The sequence below is a fragment of the Myodes glareolus genome, chromosome 8 (genome assembly GCF_982192425.1).
Source record: "Myodes glareolus chromosome 8, mMyoGla1.1, whole genome shotgun sequence".
NCBI lineage: Eukaryota > Metazoa > Chordata > Mammalia > Rodentia > Cricetidae > Myodes > Myodes glareolus.
In genome coordinates this window covers 30,106,717-30,132,208 of record NC_142033.1, presented here as the reverse complement: position 1 = coordinate 30,132,208, position 25,492 = coordinate 30,106,717, and the positions used below count along the sequence as shown (strand labels likewise).

At 47.4% G+C, this 25,492-nt stretch overlaps 1 protein-coding gene across 1 annotated transcript in view; it reads right to left on the bottom strand.

The window, feature by feature from the left end:
• Igfbp7 (insulin like growth factor binding protein 7) overlaps positions 1–22,001 on the bottom strand; it is a 58,090-nt gene extending 36,089 nt beyond the window's left edge. Inside the window, exon 1 of the mRNA XM_048446352.3 lies at positions 21,495–22,001. Coding sequence (XP_048302309.2) covers positions 21,495–21,966 — 472 coding nt within the window. The 5' untranslated portion in view covers positions 21,967–22,001. The remainder of the gene's footprint in view (positions 1–21,494) is intronic.
• Between the last annotated feature and the right edge of the window lie 3,491 nt (positions 22,002–25,492).

The following is a 25,492-nucleotide window of genomic DNA, read 5'->3' as shown; positions in this document are numbered from 1 at the left end:
CCACGCTGCTACGGTCAGATCCTGAGGGTCCACTCAAAGCCCGTGTGTTAAATGTGTGCTCCCAGCTCACACTGCAGTTGGGGGCTGTGGGCACTTTAAAAGGTGGAGCTCAACTGGAGGCCTTTGGGTCACTGAGTGTGTGTCCGTTAAGGGTGTAATGAAACCCCAAACCCTTTGTTCTCACCTATTCTTTTTCTAAAAAAAAAAAAAAAGTTATTTTTATATGTGTGTGCGCACTTGTGTGAATGTGTGTGTGCATGCGACTGTGCAAGTGTATGTGACCGTATGGACGCAGGAATCCTTGCAGCAGAAAAGCGTATCAGAGTCCCCCTGTGAATCTGAGTCACAGATGGTTATGAGCTATTGCTCCAGCTCAGTGTTTGTCTTCCTCCCCCGCCCCCGCATTCCAGTCAGGAGGTGAGCAGTTCTCTTCTATTTCCCATTCCCTGCCATGCTGCCTCACCATAGGCCCCAAATCATGGACAGAAACCTCCCAAAGTGTGAGCGAAGACGACCTTTGCTGCTTATGATCTCGCACAGGTGTTTGCTATTCTGGCCAAAGACCGGGTAACACAACGGGCAAGATGGGGGCGGGGACGCGAGGATGGGGGGATAAGATGACGTCACTATCTCCGTATTCCAGCTGCTCTGGCCCGATGTGCTCTGGGAAATGGGCAAAGGCTGAAACCTTGGAAACCATCACACTAAAGTTTATGGCAAAACTTATCTCCCAGCCCCACCCCTGCCTGGCCGTTTAGGCGGAGCTTCCGCTGTGACATTTTCTTTCCCTATTCTATTTGTAACTGGCCAGGGACAGCTCCAGTCTTACCCACAGCCCTTTCCCTACAGCACACACTGGGTTGGGAAGCGTGGGAAGACAAGGCAGACGATGGTAAGGAAAGTGCTGGGGGACAGAAGTGGATAGGCCTGCCAGTAATGTGCTTTTCGTTACAGAACTGCGTGCCGCATCCCTTTCCTGTCAAGGAAAGGCAACGTGAAGTCCCCACTCCTCAACCCCTCGTCAGGACCATGTGTAGTGCTTCTGGAATCTCCCGGGTGGGTTCCGAATGCCAAAGGATGCCATATGGTCCACTTGACTGTTTCTTTCTCAGGAGTCAACACCCGTTTCCTCTCCGGAGCTTCCCTCTTTTGTCAGGACAGGAAGCAAGCATCCTAACTTGGGTATTTTAAAGTGGGGCCTTGGGTGGATACTTTCTAGAATGTTCCTGGCTACAGGGTGGAAGCTGCCTCCAGTGTTGTCAAGGTTAAAACCTGCTTGGTCATCACTTCGGAACTGCCCATGCATCACAGATGTATACCGCTTCTCTTCTGGCTTTTGCCGAGCTCTGACCTAAAGCCTGGAGGGGCGGGGCGTTAAACGCGACTGCTGGTGAAATTAAAGGGAGAGGAGACTGATGTTTGGGTCTACCCTCTTCCCTCTTCCCACTCCACATCAAAGACCACATAGTCTCCCCTCACAAAGGGAAACATTCCTGACCTTTATTTAACTGTTTATCAGAAGCTGTCTGGACTTGCAGTCTCTAAAGTCACGGTCTTTATTAGTCACATCCTTCTTCGTGTGCGGTGTGACCCAAAGCCATCTGGTGAGGGAAGCATGAACTACCTACCACCCGGGGACTCTCACTGAGCCTAAATGCAAGCAGGAGCTGTAGTCGGACCTGGGGATTCCCGGTGGAGACAAGGGTTTCAGAGTGGAATCTGTGTGAAAAAAAATCCTCTTACCTGAGATACTGGTGACTTTTCTGTGTTGTGACAAATGCTTGCCAGATGCAACTTAAGGGGGGGGGGGGAAGGAAGGACTTCCTTGGGCTCATGGCCAGGAAGGCGTGGAGGCTGGAGAGACTCCTCGATGGCAGTGAGAGCTTGGGATGCCACTTGCTGCCACCTTGGCAGGTCAGAAAACAAGAGCATTTGGGTTGGGAGGGTGACAGGTTATAACCTGCAAAATCTTTCCCCAGTTACATCCTTCCAGCCTTGCCTCCTATCCTGAAGACCTCACAGCTGCCCCTAATGGAACTGAGTGTTCAAACATATGGGCCCACGTGTACACCTCATATTCAAACCATAATAATTTTAGATTCTATGGGACCCTGGTTTATTTTTTCACATATTTATGAATTTATTGTATGTTTTAAGTATGAATGCATGTATGTATGTGAATGGGCACATATGTGGCACAGCATACATGTGGAAGTCAGAGGACAACTTTCAGGAATTGGTTCTCTTCTAATTGGGTCCTGGGGCTCAAACTCAGGTTGCCAGGTCTGGTAGCAGACACCTTTACCAACTGAGCTGTCTCACTGGCCTCAGAACCCTGATTTCTAAAGCAAAATCGGAGCCCCCTCTACTCAGAAAGAGAGAAGTGGCGGTTCTAGGTCTCCAACACAATATAAAGGCTCGTGCAGAGTTTGTATCCTGGCTCAAAAATGCTTCTACTCTAAGGCTGTAACCAAATCATTTTGCCTTTCTGGTCCATTGACATTGATAAATTAGATCATACTTGGGGTTTTATGTAAATAATTGGCACCCAGCTGAGCTGGTGGTGGTGTGTGTCAGGCAGAGGCAGAGGCAGAGCCAAGTATCAGAGAGGACACTGTAGACAGGCAGGCTAAGTGGGACTTGGCTCCAGCTTCCACCATATTCTGTTGGTCCTCATTTTTTTTTTTCCTTTGGTGCTGTTGTGGATTGACCCTAGGGACCCCCCTTTTTAATCGGTTAAATGGGAAGGATGAAGTAGTGATTGAAGAAGTCTGCTGAGGGCCTTGAATCCTCTCTGATTCTTTGTTTCTACATGCGAAACGGAAGGAAACAGGAGCATGTGGTAGCCCAAGGACTCAGTTACAGTAAGAAAGCCCCATCTGAGAATCGTCAGCCTTCCTGACAGTCAGCTTTTCTGAGAGCCAGCCTTCCCGAGTTCCAAAGAGTGTTTTATAATCTTCCTGTTTACGTCCCCAGAGGTCCCAGACCGTGTAGTGGCATTTCAACTGTATTTTAAAAAATAAAGACTGCCTGAAGATCTGAGAGTAAAACAGCCCCACTGCTCAGCCTTACAGACCGGATTATGGTAACACACACTGTTAATCCCAGTAGCCATAGTGACACACACCTTTAATGCTAGTAGCCACACTAGTTACCATAGAAACTGGGCAAACTGTATCCTTTTAGTGATGGTGGTGCACACCTTTAATCCCGGCCCTAAAGAGGAATATAAAATGGAGGAAGACAGCTCTCAGACACAGTCTCCTTCTGAGATTCCAGGAGGCAGGAGGTAAGAGCCAGTGGCTGGTTGGGAGAGTTCTACTTATATCAGAAGAGATGCCGCATGTGGACCCTCTTCTACTGATCCAGGAGTCCACCTCCAATTTCAGTTACATGTTTGCTAATTTAAAGAAGGCAGACGGCCACCAAAACAAGCTCAGCAAGTAGAGGCGTTTGCCGTACAAGCCTGGCAGCCTGAGTTTGATCCCTGGAACTCACGTCAAGGTAGGAGGAGAGAACTGGCTCCACCGGGTTGTCCTCGGCCTCCCACCTGTGCCGCACACACAGCACATCATAAGAATAAACATTTTTAAAAGCTAGGGAAATTTCCTTTAAATTGGCAGCGGCATTTACATTACCTGGGGGAAACATTCTCTTCAAATATTTCCATTGGTATTAAAAAACCATGAGTACACGCTTAGGGTAACAATTCAAACAACACACAAGCATGTCCTCCTTAATCCTACGATAAACCTGCCTCAAGTAACCTATATTCATTGCGCTTAGGCTCTCATTTCCTTTTTACAATGAAGAAAGAAGAGAGGCAGACACATTACCCTGCAGGTCTCCCCTATGCACCGAAAAGTCGATGTATCAAAGCCTGTCTTTGCAGATCAATATGAGCAGACCGACTTCATTGTCTCCTGTAACTACACAGCGCTCCGTGGCATGGATTCGCTTAAGAGAAGCCTGGCTGTTTTCTCTTCTGCATGTTAACTATGAGTCCATGCACCCTCTTTTATGTATATCCTGATGCTCTTGTTTCTGTATGATGGGTTCCCAGTCCTGAGACTGCTAGGCCTGAAGGCACGAAAACATTTAATTTCAACGGGTATCCCTAGATGACTCGGGAAATGCACAGCCCTGGCAATATTTATGAGAATGCTCATTTTTCTCATACATTTCCCAGCAGGGAGAGGCGTTTTGTTAAAGTAGGTCAAGTCAAAGGGGCAGCGCGGCTGGCGATTGTTCTTCTAATTGCATGTGGGGCCTCTGTGTGAGGTCGAGCAGCTCGTCACTGGCTGCCTGCAGCTGCTCGTCTTCACTGTTTATAGCTTCTACTAAGTTTCTTAGATTTAAATTACATCGTGTGTGTGTGTGTGTGTGTGTGTGTGTGTGTGTGTGGTGAGCCTACAGAGACAAGAAGAGGGTGTTAGCTGTTCCCCTCTATAGCTCTCTGCCTTATTCCGTGAAGACAGGGTCTCTCATTGAACCCGAGGCTCACCATTTTGGATAGACTGCTTGACAGTGAGCTCTTGAAATCTGCCTGTCTCTCCAGTGTCCGTTTTATGGGCATATGTGTCCATGCCTGGCTTTTTTACATGGGTGCTGGGGATTCGAACTCCGATCTTTACGTCTGCACGGCAAGGGCTCTTACCACTGCCCCACCTCCTCAGTTCACCTGCCCTGCAGTGTTTAAGGGGGCTTCTGCTTGCTCTCATGCTTCTTTTGACTTGGCTTCTATTTCAGAAACATGTCTTTTATTTCTAACTATTAGCTACTCACTTCAATTTTGAGTTCTTCTAATTCTTAATTTAAAATGTCTGCTGGCTCACTTTATAAAACAGAGCTCCAGTTTTTGTTTGTAAGCACATTCTTTAGCTATATCTTTAGAGATGGTGTTATCTCTCTCATTTTATCCCCCAGTGCTGGGGATTGAAGCCGGGGCCACCCACATGCGAGGCAGGCGCCCTACATCTGAGCTACACCCCCAGCCCTCCTCGTTCTTCCACTATGAGACTTGATTTTGATCTTACTCTGTGCTCATTTTTTTTTTTAATGTGAAATCCATAAGCTTTTTGAAGGAGCTGCTGCCCAGGGTTCCTTTCTGTAACTTCTCCGAGCACCATTTTGAACTTTCTCGTTCAGTGATAAAAACTTGATGACTTTCTCCCTGTGGCTTCCTGGCTTTGTTTCCCTCCCCCACTTTTGTCCCTCTGTGTGGTCCAGTTTTGAACTGCCTGTTCACGTTCATGGCAGCTCCTTCTTGGGGAGGGGTCTAGGCACCCTCAGCACCTCCCTGGGTCCCTGGCACCGACGCAGGTGCAGATATCCCAGGGAGCATCTTTGGGACTTCCTGGGGTCAGAAATGTCCTCACTGCCTTCCTTTCCTGTATCCTTTCCTCATGGCTGCTAACTTCCCAAGGCCTTGTGGGAACCAACCCACTTGCCCCGTGGCATCCACAGGGGTAGCTTGTCACCTATGGTGTTTGATTTAGGTATTTGTGGTTCTGCATTTTTACTTTTTTTTTAAGCTGTGGTAAAACACTTGGAGCACTAAATGTTAGCATCTTAACTCTTCTTTGTTTCCCAGTGCCAAGGATGGAACTGAGAAACCTCACACACGCTAGCAAAGCACTGTGCTCCCATGCTATGATGTAACCGGCTCGATGTAGTCAATGCAATTCGACTATTTTCAGTATGTAATGGCTTTAGCAGCATGTGACTCCCCATAAGTCGAGGAGCATCTCTCCGCTCATATTGTAAAAGCAATCTCCAGAATTCTTTTCATCTTGCAAACCTGGAACTCTGCATCCATTAAACAACTCCTTATTCCCCTCTCCTTCTGGTTCTGGTGGCTCCCTCTGTTCTGCCTAGGAGCCCAAGGTCACGGAGATGCTGCCATGTCCCCATTAACACAGATCCCCTGCAGGTTGGAGTCTGGTCTACAGCCCTCAGCTATGGTACGGTGTGGAACTCAGTAAGCAGTCCCACTCTTAAGACCAAGTCGTTCCGAATTCCTATAGTGTTTGGCAGGGTGACAAGATGCTGTCTTGTGCTCATTAAAGTAATTGATGAGTACCCTAAGAGCTGCCATCCGAATACATTTCCAGGTCAATATGCAACCCAAGAGTCTATAAGGCAATGCTGCTAACTCTTCACTACCTGGCTAATGACTGGCAGGAAGAATCAGATGATCTCAAGCAGATACCACCTACAAACTACTTTATAGTTTAGTCTACAGAAACTAGTAGCACGTTTCTTTACTAATTGGTTGGTTCAAGGTAACTCATGAGTAATTGAAGAGAAAGGGGTGGCCCGGATACACATTGGGTGTACACAGGTAGTTAAGTAATCGGGGATGCAATGAGACTTCTTGCTACTGTCATAGGCAGAATCAAAAGTAATATAATCTTGCATTCATATAAAGCTTTACAGTCTCAAGGTTTCAAATTCATCACTTAATTCATTTCTATAACTGTGGTCATGGCCCTCTGAAGCAGGAGTTCACGTGTACTTTTAAAATACTACTGATATAATCTGAAAAGGGAGGTTGGAAGAGGGCACGTGCAAGTTATGGACGTACAAAAGCAGAGAGGCAGACACTGACGGTTTTTATAACCTAAAACAGCACAATCACACAATGGATTCAGAAAGTTGCTAGGCACAGATTCAGTGGTCTGCTTATACAAGCACGCATCAATCTGAAACAGGGTCGCATTTCTAACAGAAACTTCTGCGTACCGCCTTCTCTGGTGTGTCTGAGTTCAGCACTGCAGTTCTTAGGACAAAGGTATGCGGCTTGAAGGGCTCAGTGGATCACATTCTTATGCTGTGGATTTGAAAAGCGTGTACACAATGGCGAAGGCTCCCCAGAGGACTCCATTTTATCCAAGCGGATTGAAAAGTAATTTGTGCACAGGCTATGCTCTTTGGTGGCTAGGTGTTATTTTTAGAAAACACAGCGACTTATCTGATTACCTCTTCTAATTTGTTTTTCTTTTCTTCCCCCTCGGGAAGTGAAATGACACAGAGGTTATTTTATTTCACAAAGCAAACAGATCCAGGCAGTATGCAACCTCTGGAAGTTAGATCACCTGGAATTAGCAAGCCGATCACAGGGATTTGGGGATGATTGTATCACACCGTATCAGACAATGCCACTGTCCGAACCTGAATATTTGAAATTATTTTAATGTGTCAAAGGACATCTGTTGATTTTCTGGTTATTTTTCCTGAAAACCTCATACATGACCTCACAGGATAAGCACAAGCATGTGCTGTTGGTAATCTGTGGCTGGAGATTGTGGGGATGAACAGGGGACGAAAGCTGGAACGTGGAGATTGAGAACTATAAACAGAGCCAACCGTGGGGGCTCACACCTGCAATCCCAGGTCTCTGAAGGCTGAACCACAGGCTCATGAGTGCCACCAGCCTGAGCGATACACCACGACCCCGCCAGAAAGAAAGACGGCAGGCAGTCAAGCTGTAATGGATGAAGAAGCACCTACCCCTTCAGTAGGCTCTGGCACTCGGGTTTGGCCGGTTTGGAACGGACTGTGATGGATGTATGCGTGTGTATGCCTGTATTAGCACTAATCCCGAATGTTTAGTTAGCTGCATCTATTTCCTGGCACCAGGAGCTCTGCTTGGGCATTCAGATGCACCACATCATGGTGGCTTACTTCATTATGTACGGGCCATACCGTACCACAGCCTTCTTCTGAGGATTCAAAGGGTGATCACGCATATTCACTTTCCACAGGAATTCTCATAAATCCCACTATGCTGTTATCTCTCAGTCAAAAATGTGAAACATTCTGCCGGAAACCAGAGGCAGCTTTCTCCGTGCTGGAAGTATCCCGTCAGCAGTGTTACTGGCAGGAATAATGGCCTTCCAGAGGACTACGGTCGCTGACTGTGCTGGACTGAAGCGCCGGAAGAAAAGAGGAACAAGACCCTGCAGCCTCTGGTAAGGACTCAAGGACAGTTCCAAGGATAAGCACTGTCTTTGATTTTAGCGAGGCCTTTAGATTTCTAGCCTTTTTTGGCTGTTTTATTTTGTTTTTCAGATACAGTCTTCCTGTTGACTCATAATTTTCCTGCCACAGATTGACGAGTGCTGGGGCAATCTTTGTTGTTGTTGTTTTTAATAACAAAAAAAGATCTTTAGTGAAAATGAAGTTAAATTTGCCTATATTCCCAGGGCACGCAGAAGTTGTGCGGCAATGGAGGTTAATTAACAAGTATTCATTAGTATAGAATCTAACTCCATCCTAGTTTGTCCCCAGAGTGAAAAGTTTGATGCTGAGTGGAAGACTGACGGGAAGGCAGTGCCCCCGTTGTCCCAGTAAGTCTCTGCACCTGTTTAAAAACTTCCCTTTTATTCTTGGGCAAAGGAACTCTCTAGATAGAGTGATGTAAATTTACGGCTTAGTTTTCTTAGCACTCGTCAAAGTATTGAAACACACTCTTGAAAAATTAAAAAAAATGATTCTTACATGTGGGTGCTTTGATTGTGTGTATGTCTGAGCATCTCTGCTTGCCTGGTGCCCGCAGAGGCCAGAAGAGGGCGTTAGATCAGCTGGCAACGGGGCTATAGATGTTTGTGAGCTGCCACATGAGTGCTGAGAACCAAACCTGGGTCATCTGGAAGAGCAGCCAGGGCATTTACGTTGTGAGCCCTCTCTCCAGCTTTAAACATAATTTTGAAGGTTCTTTTTCACTAATATTCATAGTTCAATTATGAACAAACAAGAATAAGATCCACCCATGTCCATCCCCACATGTCACTTTGGGTGACTCAATAATAAATTCATTTACATACTAGGTATCAAGGCAGTTATAATACATAAGAACTCCTATAGTATGTAACCAAATTATAATGTATTTGCAATTCTATGTATAGGTTACAAGTGTGACTGTACCCTTGTTCATTTTTTTACCCCCTGTAAATACGCTTCTGGTGAGTCGACATAACACACACTGGGCTGAATGCACTTGTATGCACCATGTGAGTACATCCTTAAATGTCTGTGTACTTTTATTTGGCTTACACAGGGGCTGCTTTGTCTTGAGTCTGCCTTTGGGCACTTCCCAACCAATCAGGCAGGCATCAGTTTTGTCGGATCCTTAGAGAGATGTCAGGATCTTTCTTGTGACACAGATTTCCTTTTGGCACACAGCACAACATGTACAAAACGCAAGCACTCGGTGGGAACTTAAAGGACTAGTTTCCCACGAGCTGATAGAAAGGCAGGAAGGAGAAATAGTGGGGGGAGAACCTCCCTTATAACCTTCCCACTCCCCTAAGAAATAAGAGTGGAAGTCTTATTTGCAGGGAGTTAGGGGGTCAGAAAACCAAGGGTCAGGACAAAATCTGGCTTGCCATGGGGCAATAAGGTCAGAGAGAGAATGTGTTTGTTGGACCAGGAGTCAGCCCCCAGATGATACTCAGATATTTGTACCATGCCCACGACTGTATCATGGTGGGATATAGAAAGAAGCCCAACTTGTAGTAAGGAGGCCGCTTGTGTGTTTCCCGACCACCCAGACTCCCGAAATAACCGCATAGAAACTCTATTAATTAAATCACTGCTTGGTCTATTTATCTCTAACTTTTTATTGGCTAGCTTTTACATCTTAATTTAATCAATTTCCATTATTTGATATTCTACCATGAGGCTTGTGGCCTACTGGCAAGGTTCCATATCTGTCTCCATGGCTTCTCTCTTACACCGCTTCCTTTCTCCCAGCATTCAGTTTAGTTTTCCCTGCCTACCTCTATTCCCTGAGCAGGCCCAGGACAGTTTCTTTATTAGCCAATAGTAGTCACAGCCCACCGAGGGGAATCCCACATCACCTGCTCACACACGTGTTCTGTCTTCAAAATCCTTGCAAGGTTTTGACTGGTTGCTGAGATGGTCATTTCCAAATGCTGTTGCCCTTCTTCTCAAACACCTACTTGTAACCCTAAATCAAACCCTCCCAGGGCTTGAACAGCCTTAAACAGAGACACACACAACCCAAGGTTCCCAGGGTCCTTCTCTATTACCCCAGTTAGTGTTCACCAACTCTGCGCTTGCAGCAGCCTAACAGGACGCAAGTCCTGTAAATAATGACCACATACCATATTTGTGTTCTCTGTTGCAGTCATCCTAACACAGCTGAACACTCAAAATACCTTACCTCAGGCAGTCCCCACAGCCACCTGGTGAGGGCAACAGTGTCACTATGTTAAGGAGCAATGTGAGAACATGCCGATCAGAAGGGTCTCAGCTGAGTGGCAGGAGACTCTCCTCTAGGCTGGGGGACCTATAAGCCGAGCGGAGCTTCCTCACCTCCAGAGGTGACAAGAAGGTTCCTCTTTCTACCCAAGGCTCTGAGAGGCTGGGGATTCCGCAGCGAGCCAAGCAGAGGAACACACAAGGCTCAAGGAGTGCATGCTTTCGAGAAACAACCAGCCGGCTGGATCGTGTAGGCGTAGGTGAATTCTCAAGTATTGTGATACTGGCGAGGCAAACACAGTTCCGCTTTGTCCAAACAGGCGAGGGCACTGAACTGGGCAGGAACTAAGACAGAGGTAAGCCCGAAGGTGTCTGTAACATGAGGGCCATCGTGTGTTTTGAGAGCTTCCATTCGCTATGATGGATGGACACAGAATCCTGAAAAGTCCCTTAGCTGTAAAACACCGATTCTGGGCAAATGAAGCAAACATTGCTTCATCATATTATCACTTCTCTAAGAATGAGGGTCCTCTAACGTCACTGGAAGTCATGTTGAAACAGTAAGAGTTCCAGGCCTGGGCAGGACATTAAATCACCTAGAAAGCATTTATGAGATCCTTGGCTCAGCTCAAGTCCAGACCAACTAACTCGGAATCTTGGGGTGGGGCTTAGGCAGAGCTGTCTGTGACTTGCTCTAGCATCTCTGATGCACAGACCAACTAAGGAGGACTACCCCAGAAGGGGTAGCCTTGTCCCTGGAGAGTGACAGGTCAAAAGGCTTGGCCATGTTCACTCCGCTTGCAGGTGCTGGGTTTGCAAAGCTCCTCATTTCTTAGCCCTCCTAAGGAAGAGACACTCATTTCTCTGTCTCACCCTTGACGGTAATGTTATCACCTCTCACACACAGGCAGCCAACCTAAGTGGGCACCTCCTGACTCTAAATTTGCTCATTTACAGTTGAATGTTTTGCTTTTTCAAACGTGTTCCTGCCAAGCGGAGGCTACATGTGTAGGTCAAAGAACAGAAGGGCAGCAAAGGAAGCATTATTTTATTTTATGTTTTTAATCAACGAGACTCTAAAAGCCAAAGATAATGCCCAGCATGTGCCTCTTTGGCACTAATTGAACTCTTCATTTCCAAACTGTGATTTTTTATTCAATGTCCTCTATGAAGCCAATATGACTCAAAAAATATGACTGAAACACCCTATGATTGAGCATTTCCTACGTGAAAGATGCTGGAGGAAACTGAGGAAGGGATAGGCCACTGGTTACGGCATTGAATGACCCCTGAACCCACGGCTGTGCACTAAAGCCAGCAAGGGACAGTACCAGAAAACAGCGTCTGTGACACTGAGCTGGAAGAGGGACATGCTGTGTGCTGCAAAGCACAGTACACCAGCGAGCCATGGAGTCTGAACTCACATGCTGGCCACGGCGTCTAAGCTCACATGCTAGCTAGCCTTAGATGCTCTCCATGCAGTCTAAGCATATATGCTGGCCAGCACTAGACCCTCTCCATGGAGTCTAAACACACAAGCTAGCTAGCACTAAACCCCCTCTATGGAGTCTAAACACACATGTGAACTAGCACTAGATCCTCTCCATGGAGTCTAAACACACATGCTAGCCAGCACTAGGTCCTCTCCATGGAGTCTAAACACACAAGCTAGCTAGCACTAAGCCCCCTCTATGGAGTCTAAACACACATGTGAGCTAGCACTAGATCCTCTCCATGGAGTCTAAACACACATGCTAGCCAGAACTAAACCCTCTCTATGAAGTTTAAACACACCTGCTAGCCAGCACTAAACCCTCTCTATGAAGTCTAAACACACATGCTAGCCAGCACTAGACCCTCTCTATGAAATCTGAGGTTCCATAAGAGCAGGTAGGATTCTTTGTCCTAGAGCCCGTGCAGAACAAGGAGGAAATTTCTAGAGGTTTGTCTCTAGTACTATTATCCGATATACTGTTTGTGTAGTCCTAGACAAAGTCTCCAGCTTTAACCTGGAGACACACAAAGCAGTGTTGTATTTGCATTGGTCTGAGTAAGACAGCAACACACCATAGAATGGAGACTTTCTTATCTTTGAGAACAGGTGCTTCTGGGATGCCGAAGCCAGCTTGGAACTTCTAAGCCTCCTGCCCAAGCCTGTGAAGTGTTGGCACCCCAAGTGTGAACACCTGTATCTGGCTTTTGTTGTTGCTTCAAAGGCACTTAGGAACTCACTCAGGCTTCATCACGCCAGAAACGCTAAAGATGGGAGCGAAACAATTTCAGGAGATCTTTCCGCATGCCGGATGTCAGTGTCTTTTCCTGTATTATCTCACCTCCCTAACACCTTTAAGTGGAAGATTTATATTTGTACCTGTTTCTCAGGTAAGAAAACAACGAACGGGGTAAGTTTGGGTCAGACAAGTGGTGAAGGAGCATAAAGGACCTGGGTGGAGACCCGCCTGCAGAAGGAGCTTGCTGAAGCTCCATGCGCATTTCTTCACGCACACCGTCCAGGTCTTGCCTGTTGTAACACACTATAAGCACACCACAAGAAGGAAAAGCAACTGGTAGAGACAGTCTAGTACCAGCCCGGAAGTCCCATCAGACCCACGATCTCAGGTGTCTCCTCCACCTTTGGGCTTGTCCTATCTGAGGCAGTAGTTTCGAGTTAATGGGTGGAGTGCATTAGGATCTTCAGATATCTGAAAAACGTCCTCAAGGCGGCATTAAGAAAAGGAGGGGTACCTCCCACTTCTGGGTGTTGTGTACCGAGCCTCCTACCTCTCCAGTGTGGCATGCCAAGTGTTTGCTTTCTGGTGCTCTTACAGGGGCGCATAGGGTACAGCTCTGGGGACGCAAGCAAGAGCACTGAGCAAAGCTTAGCATTTAAAACACCCCTGCAGCTCTGGAACCAGCAAAGGACAGGGGGACGGGGGGGGGGGAAGACAGGGGGAGAAAAGCCCGATTTCTTTGAGCTCAGTAAGACAGGAAAAAGGGGCAGCCTGCCATGACAGGTCAGGCAGAATGAGTGAATAGAAAGAGGCCTCAGATGAGAGAGCCTTTGGGTGGTGGTGAAGGAGTGGGAGGTTCCCTTTGCCTCTTCTTGCTGGGTCTAGAAAGGCCTGTCCTGCCCTGCCCTGCCGTTACCATCTATGGAACCAAAGGCACTGTGGTCCACAGAGCGGGCGCCAAGTCAGAGCTACTCTCCTCACTCCGAGCCTCTGATCTGAGACACACCTGAGTCCACAGGGGCCTCCGGCTCTGAAGCCCTGGCTTGTCAACTATCCGGCAGCGTCTTTATCTTTGCCCCGGCCTGCCCTCTCCAGCCGGGCGTAGCATCTTTAGTAAGGGGCCACACTGCAGGACCCCACTCCTTGATGTCTGGGCTCAGAGAGAAGCACACATTTCATTTTCCATCAAAAGCTGGCGGTTTCCTGAGGGAGTCCTTTGGAAGCCAAGGTTGCCATGTAATTGCTGAAGCCACTATTGAAATTCCCCTTTGGATACCCGAGTTCTGAAAACTCCCATGGAGAAGGAGCAGGCTTGGAGTCCTGCAGGCCTGGGCTGCCCTGACACATTCCTGAGGCTTCGTTTCTGTGTGGTCCCTTTGGAAAGTTCCAGGAGAACCACTGCTTGATAAGTGTTCTCATCTCTGCCTGGAGTCAAGCCAGAAGCAGATGTCGGATCTAAAGCTCCTCCAATTCCGCCGCTTGACCGTCGGCTGCTAATTTGTGCTGATGCAAATGAAATGCCTGGGAACATTTCTCATTCGAGGGAAGACAAGCCGTGATGAAACTCATCCTTTCACATGCTGACTTAAAAAACAAAAACAAACAACAAACAACAACAACCACAACAAAGGCAGCAAGCCCCCCGTAGAAGCTGAAGATAGTCCTTCTTCAAAGTCCTTCTTCAAGAAAACGTCACAAGGAACAGGGCAGCTGAGGTCAGGTGCACCAGTGCCTGCTAGAACATCAAAGCACTATTTTTTTTTCCTCCTTCCAGAGTCAAAATGGAATATGCTTAATTGTGTTCTCAAATTCCTCCACGGATTTTCCTTCTGCACCTTGTCTAACACCATCCCCACCACCAAACAGACTCCAGTTCCTACAGCCGTAAACTTCTGCACGACAGTGTTGCTACCACACACAACATCCTTCGGCATGGAGTAAACACGCAAGTAGAGAAAACTGACGGGAGAGCAGAGGCATGCTGGGCTCACAGGTACGCAGAGCCAGAGCCGTGCCTAGTGTCATTCGTGATTTGATTTTCACAATCAGCCCGCGGAGGAGGAAGCCTAAATCGCACCATCGCTCACTGTCTCCGTTATCCCGAAGCTGTGACAGGTGCCCTTTTCGGAGTAGCCCGCTCTGTGAACCTGGCCATGTGGCTTGGCCTTGGCCTCATCAGCACTTACCATGGGGTGACATCAAACCTCATGAATGGGCCTTTGTCAGCACTAGGTTACTAGGTCTGCCTTACCCGGTTTGAACCTTTCTTATTTTTCAGAGGCAAGACTTCTGTGTTACTCTGGCCTGCTTTTGGGAACAGCAGGATTTCCTCCTTGGATTTTCTGGACAGTTCTGCTTCCTTCCCCCTCTACACTACCCCCCACCCCGCCCTGCCAGCCTCACCAGCCCCGCTAGCCCCGCCAACCCTGACAACCTTTTGCTTGGTTAGAGCTGGGGGGAGGGGGGGCTGCTATTAGCTCCAGCTGTGGCTACTTAACCTTGCCTTGCTGTCCTCTGTGAACCGGGAAAGCAATTCAGCACATTAGCGTTTTCCAAAGGGTCAGAGCATTTTTGCCATTAATTGAATTTGGGATAAAATATGAATTCAACTCCTGCACATGATTTCAGATGGAAAGCAGACACTGTTTTCCCCCATTTTGTCTACTCTGGTTTTCTTCTCCTAACTTCTCATGCTCCATCAGAGTCTGGGTGATTGGTGTGTGTAGGGGTGCGCTTCACTGACCTGGGAAACCCCTACAGAATAGGCTTGGGGGTGATATCTGTGGGCATGTCTAGTGCCTCCACCTTGAAACAACTCCTAAGGAGTACAGGGCATCCTGGGATATCTGTCTTCACTAGTACCCTAAGTGGGCAGGGACATGGAGTATTGCATACACTTAAGTCCCCGTCACTTTCAAAACTCTCTGATTTTGTCACTCATAAACTTTCAAAGGAAGCCGCATTCATGGATCCCCTGGCTTAGCAAGTCTGTGGACAGTCCTCCAGCCTTCCCTTCCAACTGGCTACTTAGAAGATGTTTGTGCTACAATTAAAGGCACAGAGGAGGTCAGAACCCATATGGAACAGCTGGAGGTAAAGGAAACACACAATCGAATCCACTGGGAGGCTGCTTTTAGAGTGAGAGAGGCCAGCTGCCCTTGGACTCTAACCAAGGGCGTTTTATCCTTGCGCTATCCAAAAGAAAACCTTATAAGGCAGTTTCTTCTAGAAGGCCGGGCCGTAGCGGACCCTTCTAGGGACAGGACAGAAAACATATTAAGGTGTCAGTACGCCTGCTCAGCTCCATCACTGAAGGAGGGGAAAGTGGTCACCACTGCCTCTCTCCTGCCCTCCTGGGTTATTTCTCAGCTCTAATAAGGTTTTCTCAACTCCTCCACAACCGCGTTACAGTATTTATGCTACAAGTTCTTCCTAATGTGTATGTGATTTAAATGTGCCCGTGGCTATTTAATGCAGGCCTTTAAATTCTGTTCTCTTGAAGAGCGGTGGAACAGACACTTGCCATTTAATAATCAAACGATGAAGGCTGTACCTTGTCTCTAGAGCAATTTTCTCTAAATTTTTAGAGCAATTTTAGACTACTTAGGAATTTTAGAGTCTGGAAGGAGCCTGGGTCTTTTAGCCCCTCTTCAGAGTTGTCCATGTCCCTTTAAAAGCTGCCCCAGGAGCTCAAAGCTTTCCTACAGTTTAGCAACTAAGACAAGATAAAGCAATAAGGAAGAATTAGTGGTCTGCTCAACATTCTAGAAGCTTCTGTGTTCAACAAGGGCAAACAAGGCCAATAAAGGTATATTACTACTGGGTTGGGGCAGATTTCTCATAGGCAACTCTCTCCCCTCCCTCTGTGTTTCTGATCTGAAAGTGGGGAGGGAGTAATGGGATGGCTGTAATTTGGAGGCTGTACTGGCTACCAAGCAAACAACCTGAGATCTCACTGAGTAAAACGAAGGTCAGAGGCGCAGGGAATACTGGGCACTCTCCGGCAAACACAGCCTGTCATGGCAAGCCAGGGTCTCAGAACTGGCAGTTCTTGGATTCCTTTCTAATTGCTTTTTGTGTATTTTGACAGCCCTCCCACAGTTTCTCCTATCCTCACTTCACTCTCAGGCTCCGTGAAGGAGGATCTTCTGCTCTCTGATCCGATGAGTTTGACATTTTGAGTTTCTTCACAGAAAGGAGATCATGCCAGACTCTTCTCTGTGCATGGCTTACGTAGCCAGGTCTTCCAGGTTCATCCACGTTGTGACAAATGACCAGACTTCCTTCTTTAGTAATGCGAGTAATATTCCATCCTCTTCCTCCTAACTCCTTTCCAAGCTCCACACTAGCTCTTCTCTAGCGAACTGCCATTTTTTTTGCCCCATCTCACTCAGGATATCACTCCCCCGAGAAGTCATCAGTGGCTCTTCTCCCGCATCTGAACGCCCTCCTCAGCATAAACTTGCCGTTTTTTTTTTGCACGACAGACTTAGTTTAACAAAAAGCATCACATTGACACGCCCCGTCTCAAGATAAACCGGTTCATTAGCAAGTTCAGTGACTGTTGAAACACCTCTGTTTCAGCTTCCAGGGGAGTTCATGGGTTCACTCAAGGATAGCAATTACACAGCAGCATTTAAATGGCACGTTACCAACCTTAGAATAAGTCTAAAACGAATTCCTTAGAGAAGGTTTTTAACATTTGTCAAATAAAATTTGTCCCTGACAATCAAAGCCTTCGCTGAAGTCTTTTCTACTCACAACACAGTTCCCGGACCCGATTCTAGACCCTGACACCACGTGAGACTGTGGGAGTTTGGGGGGAAGTGAGCATGATATCAGAGCTCAGGGTGGTGTTGGACAGGAAGCTAAGTCGGTGTAAAGGGAGTGGGGTCAGGGAGGGTGCAGGGTGGGGCACACACAGCAGGGAGCCCACTGCCCACACTTCCAGTGGAAGGCCCTTCCCTAAGGGTCTCCTCTGTCTGACTGATAAACATAAAACAAGTTCCTACTGCTAGCCAGCCACTGTGTCTGAAAGGAATTAAAAGACGGAGTCCACCCTTTACTCTGGGAAAAGACAGACACGGAAATGATTATTCTGAGATGGCGGGTGGTCTGTACAGCTTACTGTCCACTCAGGACAATGGCTCTGCTCCTCCCTTTGCTGAAGCCCTCAGATCTGCCCTCTTTTGCTTCTTGGCGCTGCCCCTCCCTGGTAGTTTTACTCATCCTTAATCCCTATCCTGTTTCCCTGCTGCCCACGTTTTCACAGCACACACAACTATGCGAGCGTCGAAAGGTTACACTAAACTCCACGAGTAAGAAATTGCTTCTATTTTATTCAAAGTTGCTTACTTCAAGACCAGAAGAGTATCGGAAGGTTTATTCATTCATTAATCCATAACTGATGTAGTCCCTTGGGCATTAGGGCTCTTTGGGCAACAACTCTCTCTTCATATAGAGCTAACTTTCTGGTTGAATAATGACAATGATCTTCATCCTGTATTTTCTACAGATAACTTCCATGACATCAAACCATCACAAAACCCTATGAGAATGGAAGAATTGTAATCCCATTCTACAAGCGAGGAACTCTATGGGCAGAGAGGTCACGAGAGCACAAAGTTAGCGTAGTTCATTGTAGAGTTAACAATTATACCCAGGGAGTCATACTCTACAGTGGAATGTCAGCTGTGATGTCTCTGTACAAGTATACAGCAAGGACCCATAAGGCTTTGCTAATTGCTAATGCTGAACAATGCTGGGAGAATAACATCATGATGGACCAGGGGAAAGCCAGGTCTCACAGAGAAAGTGACGTAAGAATTTCAAGGGAGTTTGGTGTGTGTGTGTGTGTGTGTGTGTGTGTGTGTGTGTGTGCAGGGCAGGAGGCATTCCAGGAAGAAGGCACTGCATCTCCAAAGGCATACAGAACAGCAGCCATATATTGTGGCGGGAACAAAAGCAGATTGGAGCGAAGATGCCGGATGGAGTTACACTGTGAAGACCCTCCTGCTGCCTGAATGACAGTTCGAACTTAGCCACAGAAGTACTAGTAAGTGGGACCCTAAGTAGTTGCATTCTGGGTCCACAAGTAAAAATTCTGAAGGGACAGAAAATGGTACTCAGATATATCAGACATAAAATGGGACCGAGGAATTCAGATTCGAAGGACAGTAAACAAAAGGTCTGAGGACTGGAACAGAACGGTAGCATTTTCTGGCTCAGCATCATGATTCTGTGTCATGCCTCATCATCTCTGTCTTGACTCTTTTTATTAAACTGAATTGTCAAGTCTCCCCCTTCCAGCGAGCCAGGGACCGTAGCGGATTCCACTGGCACTCAGTTCACAGTGACAGCTCCAAGATTCGAGATTAGGAGATCATTATCTTTCTAACAGATTTTCAAGCAGATGGCTTTGCCTTCTACTGCAGAGATACAGACTCCAGCAGGACAAGCTCTCTAGAAGGCATTAAGTGATCATTTCAGCGAAGAAAAGCAACACCAGGAGGTGCTCCAGGGACCGAGGGAAAGGGCTGGGCAATTTGTAACGCGTACACACACTTCCTTTGTCGTCAAGGCCAGATTTGCTCTGCACATCCCTAGCTATATGCAGCTGAAGCCGGCTAGCTGCTCAATAAATATTATGTTTAATGAGACCACAGGAACAGAATGCAGACAGCCTATTTCACTGGGGCTGAGTCCTGTAATAAACTCCTCCCTACAAACAGGATCCAAGGTTTTCTTGAGTTAAGAAACTGTTAGAGGAAGTAAGGAGATACATTGTTACTCTCTGTAAAGACTCAGGACTGAATGGGATTTAAGTGGTACTCTGTCTATTGTCTGTCGCTGTCAAACTACACCCAAGACCCAAAACAAGTCCCTAAGAAGATCTTGTTTCCCCATCACTCATTCTTCTCTGTTGCGGGAAGGCTCTCTGTCCTCTCCTCATCTCTCTGGCCTGCTTTTACCATTGCCCTAGAAGCCAGCCCCTATGTTTGTCAGTGTGGGGCTAAGGGAAGCAAGGCTAATTTGTTTCCAGTTTTAGATGCTATTTCTCACCCATCTTCCTGAGCATAAAGATAAAGCCAGACTGTGCTCTTAAAGAGGCTTGCATCCTGGAGAGGGGACTGAAGATTGGGCACCACTGGCAATGAGGCATGTTAAACCTGTTCATCCATTACATCTGCTCATTACACTGTGTGAGTGTTAAGAAGTAGCAAGAGATCTAATGAGAGTTCACCAAGGCCAGTTGGACTGGGACTGAACGAGCACGTGATCCAACCAGATTTTCTGAATGTGGCCGGATTCTCTGAATGTGGCTGGCCCGGAGCCTTTCTGAAAAGCCATTGACAATGACACTGGGACTTGTTTCCTCTGCATATACTGGATTTTTGGGATCCAGTCTGTTTGGATACTCACCTTCCTGGACCTGGAGGGAGGGGGGAGGAACTTGAACTGCCCACAGGGTTGGAAGCCCTGACTGCTCTTAGGGATGGAGAGGGAGGAGGAGGGGGAGAGGGGAGTGGGAGGGTGTTGGGAGGAGGGGCGGAAATGGAAACTTTCATAATTTAATAAACTTTGAAAAAAAAAAGAAGTAGCAAGAAAAAAATCTACTCTTAGAAAAAAGTCAGGAAAATAGAAGTGGATAACTTGGGAGAAGGAAGGAGAGTGGGGAGGAGAGGGTAGGAGAGAGAGCAATGATGAGGCTAAGTATAATAAAAGTACATTTATAAAATATAACAAACCTATCATTTTGCACTATTAAAATACACTAATAAAAATAAAAACTAGTCACAGATGAGGAAACAACAGCCCTTGGAAAGTTGCCAGGGTAGTCTGCTATGATAGGCAAAGAACCTTGACTCTGGGACTATGGGAAAGAAATTCCCCCTTGGGATGTTTATAAGAAACTCCCAGTATTTGGAATGAACTCTTAATGTGCAGTTCCCTTCATAATGTGACTCTCATGCAAGAGCCAAAGGGACAAAGGGCTGTTTCTGTTGGAAGCAGGGCTCTTTGGGCTGTTATTTTCTAAACTTGAGGTGATAATACCATAAGTGGGTAACTGTGAGCTACGCCAGCTAAGGCTTTTAACAACGAACTTTGGAGTGAATGGCACACAGCCTATTGCATATGGATTTCTGGGAAAAGCTGTAAAGAAAGAGCTGGTACTTGGAAAGTCTGAAGAAAGCCTGAACTGTGTTCAGGGAGCAACAGCTGAATTTTCTCCCCTCCCCTCCTACCTTGGCTGGGGCCAGGACAGCAGCTGCCAGCGCAGGGCTCTAACTTTCCCTCCAAACGCCTGCTCATGGAAAAATGTTATTTCAGGCACTAGAGTTAAGTCTCTGATATTTTCTTTTTGGTCCCAACCTCAGACTTTATTTTTTCCTATTTCATAAGTTTGGATTAGTAGGAAATACAATAGACAGACATAATGTCAAAGGCATTCCTCATGAACCTTGCATCCTGTGGACAAATTATGAAAAAACAAAACAAAACAAAACAAAAAAACCTAAACCCAAGAAGAAAAGCAATATGGTCAGAGGGCTTACAACATCAAAGTGTTCGATAACTGGAAACGTCAGTGCATGAGAGTATCATGAACTCCAACTTAATTTTTTTTTCTCTAGTTACTAAATCAACTTTCCGAAAGTCCTTACTGCGTATTTCTCTGCTAACTCCGTCTACCCACCTCTCCGTACACACCCAAGCAAAGAAAAAATGACGAGAAAAGATTTTCAAGGGAATAGCGGCTTTCCGGAATTGCCCTGGCAGCTATGAGTTGGATGAATTGTGGGGATAGAGGAGCCCGAGGTTTCGGAAAATCTTTTCTATATTTACACCCGTTACTGCGATTTTTCACTTTCTTGGCGCACACAGGAAACTCCAAATAAAACCATCCAAAGAGAGCCGGGAGGCGTTTCCCTTGGCTCGGGACACCGGGCAGCCGTCAACTCCTCCCTCCCGCGGGTCTCCAGGGATGCTCGGCAGCAGGGGGGTGGCGGGGAGTGGCGGAGAAGCGCTGGTGCCCACCTTGCTCGCAGGTGCCCTTGCTGACCTGGGTGATGGCCTTCTCCCCGCGGCTCTCGGCACGCAGGCTGGCGGCGCGCAGTTGGCAGCCGCTGGGGTAGGTGGTGCCGTCGCTGCCGCACACCGGGTAGCGGCTCTTGCACACGCACACGGCGAGGACCGCGGGGCCGCCTGCTGCTGCCCCGGCTTTACCCTTCCGCCTCTTGCGGCTCTTCACGCACTCCATGCCCGGCGCGCAGTGCCCCCTGCCGGCCGCGCCGCCCCCGCACGGCTCACCCTCGCCGCGAGCGCACACGGGGCAGCAGCCGCACGCGTCGCGGGTCTCGCCCAGCGGGCAGCCCAGCGGGGGCAGCGCGGGGCAGGAAGCCGGCACGCACGGGCCGCAGGCATCCGAAGAGGAGGAAGAGGAGAGGGGTAGGAGCAGGAGCAGCAGGCCGGCTGAGCCGAGCAGTAGGGCGCACGGTGGCCGCTCCATGGTGGGGTGGCTGGACACGAGCGCGCGCGAATGAGCAGCGGGGAACCCCGCCGCTGGCCCTTAAAGCCACCGCCCCGCCTGGCGCGCCACGGGAGCCCTCCCCGGGGCGGAGAGTCTGCCGCTGCCCGCCCCGCTCTGCTCGCCCGCCCGCCCGCCAGCGCTCCTGCCGCCTGCCATCCCCGCCGCGGGCACCTTCGCAGCCTTGGCCGGATTGTCCCATGCCCAACACGTGGGCCGGCTGGCTCCCGCTCAGCCCCCTGCCCGTGTCCTCATTCTCCATAAGGAGACACGCCTTCCTGCAACTTCTGTTCCTTGCTTTCCAGATCCAGCTATTTTTACTTTTTTAACAACTAGGACTTTATGAGAACTTGCTGTTTAATCCCTTAAATTCTTGTGAGCCTGGGAAACCTGAGTACTTTGTGGCTACACTTTTAAGACAAACCGCGAAGGGAGTGGGGTTTGTGTCCTCTTTGGCAACAGCGGCTGTGTGGTTTTGGATGTCGTGTTTCTTTTTGGATCCTCGTAATCTTGCACCTCTCTCTTATCACACAAGCCCCTGTGTTACCTCCTGCCAAGTCAAGTTTAAAGTTCTTTTTTAAAAGTTTTGTTTTTAGATTTATTTATTTTTATTTTATGTGTATGGATGTTTCGACTGCATATATGTGTACATCATATGTGTGCCTGGTGCCTGCAGAGGCCGGAGGATTGGATATCCTGTTCCTGGAGTTAGAGACATTTGTGAACTGCCATGTAGGTGCTGGGAATCGAACTCAGGTTCTGGAAGTGTAGTCCATGCTCTTAACTGCTGAGCCATCTCTCCAGTTCCTTACAAACTTTAAAGTATTTTTATTTTGTGTTTGTGAATGAGTGTGTATCTGTGTGAGGTTAGAGGTCTATATTCGGCAGCTGGTTTTCTCAGTTCACTGTTTGGTCCCAAAAGCAGTGGCTGTAGTAAAGAGGGCGCTAGTTTGTTCTAGACAGCTTAGCCCCATAATAATCACACAGAAGCTGTATTGATTAAGTCACTGCTTGGCCAATTAGCTCTAGCGTCTTATTGGCTAACTCTTACATCTTAATTTAACCCATTTCTATTAATCTGTGTATTGCCCCATGGATGTGACTTACTGGCTAAAGTTCTGGTGTCTCGGCAGGGCTACATAGCTTCTCTCTGGTTCTGCCCTTCTTTCTCCCAGCATTCACTTTAGTTTTCCGTGCCTAACTAAGTTCTGCCCTGCTACCCAAAGCAGTTTTTTAATTCATTAATGGTAATGACAGCATACAGAGGGAAATCCCACATTAGGTAGCTGTCCCCTTGGCCTGACTTTTCTATAAACAGCTGTAGAGGAAGGTTGGCAGAGTGCCAGGGGTGTGGCAGTCTGAGGGTAGGGTTGCACTCTACCCTGCTTAAGCACAGAAAGGATAGAATCTAGGTGACCAAGGCAAACATACCCATTGACCACAGCTAGGTGGCAGCACACAGTGCGGAAGGGATTGGGAGGACTCTTGTGCTGGAGGTCCTGTCTAGGCCTTGCCCCCCCCCTTTTTTTTGGCATAAATCCCAGAATCTGGACAGCTGCTATGTTAAAGCAAGAATCAAAGTCTGCAGCACCATCGGCAAGGTGTGTGGCTGCCCTCAGCAGTCTCTCTGGGACTACTGTACACTTTAAAAACGTTACTTACCAGAGTGAGATGAGAACCCATTTCCACTGAGACAAGGGGCTGGTGATCTTTGGCTTCTCTTTAGCATAGTTTAGAAGAGTGGCATGTTTTCTAAAATAATTTGTTTATTTTTATTTTGTGTGCATTGGTATTTTGCCTGCATGTAAGGCTGTGAGAGGGTGTCAAATCTTGGAGTTACAGTCATGAGCTGCCACATGGGTACTAGGAATTGAACCCAAGTCCTCAGGGAGAGCAGCCAGCGCTTCTAACCACTGAGCCATCTCTCCGGAGTGGCATGCTTTTAAGAAGCCAGATACTGACACGGCAGTTTAAAAACCAATGGACGTTTTCAGAGGCGTTTTCCTGAGTATGCTTGTTCTGTTCAACAAGAGAAGTTTATTAGTGAAATAGTGTTAATGTACAGTGTGGGCTTCCAGCTCAGTTTCAATAGTATTAACCATTTGCTAAAGATCTCTAGTTGATTCCACAATCCATTATGACTAGTCATCATAGCCCGAGGGTCCACAGATGCCAAAGCTGCCCTGAGACAAGGGTGTCAACACAAGTAGTTGACTTGAGAAACCACATAAAGACATACCTTCTGTGGGCTTGACAGCTAGGAAGTGAGCAGGAAGGGAAGTTGGTCATAAACGTGTTTCCTGGTGATCATTTGTGTGTGTGGGTGCATGCGTGCATGTGTGTGTGTGTGTGCATGTGTGTGTATGCACGTGTGTGTGGGCATGTATGTGTGGGTATGTATGTATACAGGTGTGTGTGCGCACACGCGTGCGTGTGTGTATATGCGTATGTGTGCATGTGTGTGTGCATATGTGTGTGTATGCATGTGTGTGCGCGCACGTGGGTGCACATGTGTGTGTGTGTGCGTGCGTGTGTGTGAGTTGTGGTAGCAGCCACAGGGCTGTGGAGATGTTCCCCAATGAGTGGGAGTCCCACATTAGAGGTGACAGTGAGAACTTAAGCAGGTAAGACAATAAACTCCCTCTGGGGACCGTTACTGCTCAGCCAGAGAAACAGCAATCGGGTTACCCTTTGTGAAGGGGCGCCTAGTCTGTGGTAGGGCTGATCCAGCTGAAAGAGTGAAAATAGGAAGAGACATGGTTATCTCGAGAAAGGAGAAAAGAAAGGAAGTGGGTACTTAGAGAGAAGTGTAAGGGTTTCCTTCTAAGTGGGATGTTGTCATCCGCTCGGCCTCGGTTTTGGTGATTTGAAGAACCTGGATGTGGACGCTGGTCTAAGTCACGTGCAACAGAGATGAGTTTTCTTCCTGTCCAACCTGATGCCTTTTGTTTTATTTTCTTGCTCGGGTCAGCGGCTGCCACCTGTGTTGAGGAGGAGTGGGGAGAGTGGACATCTGTGCCCTGTGCCCTGTCTCAGCCTTAGAGGGGATGTTTTACTCTTTCTGCACTGAGGATGAAGTTAACTGTAGGTTCTCCACAGACGGTCTTACTGGTTGAGGAAGTCAGTTTCTAGTTAGATGAACGTTCTTATGAAGTGATGCTGGGTTTTGTCAAATGCATTTTCATGTCTATTGAGATGATAACTAAAAATGTCTCTCATTTTACCAACATGATATATGTTTCACTGATTTATATTTTATTTTTGAATATTGAAACCATATTTGCATTCCTGAAATAAAGCCTACCTCGTCATGGTGTGAAAGTCATTTTGTGTGTTCTGGAACATGGTGCGAAAATCTTTTTGTGTAATTCTGAAACTTAGTCATAAGTATTTTTTTTTGGTCCTTATATCACTATTCATAAGAGATATTGTTTTCCTCTTATGACTTACTTTGGTTTTGTAGTTATGGTGATAGTGGTACCACACAATGAGGTAGGAAGTGTTTATA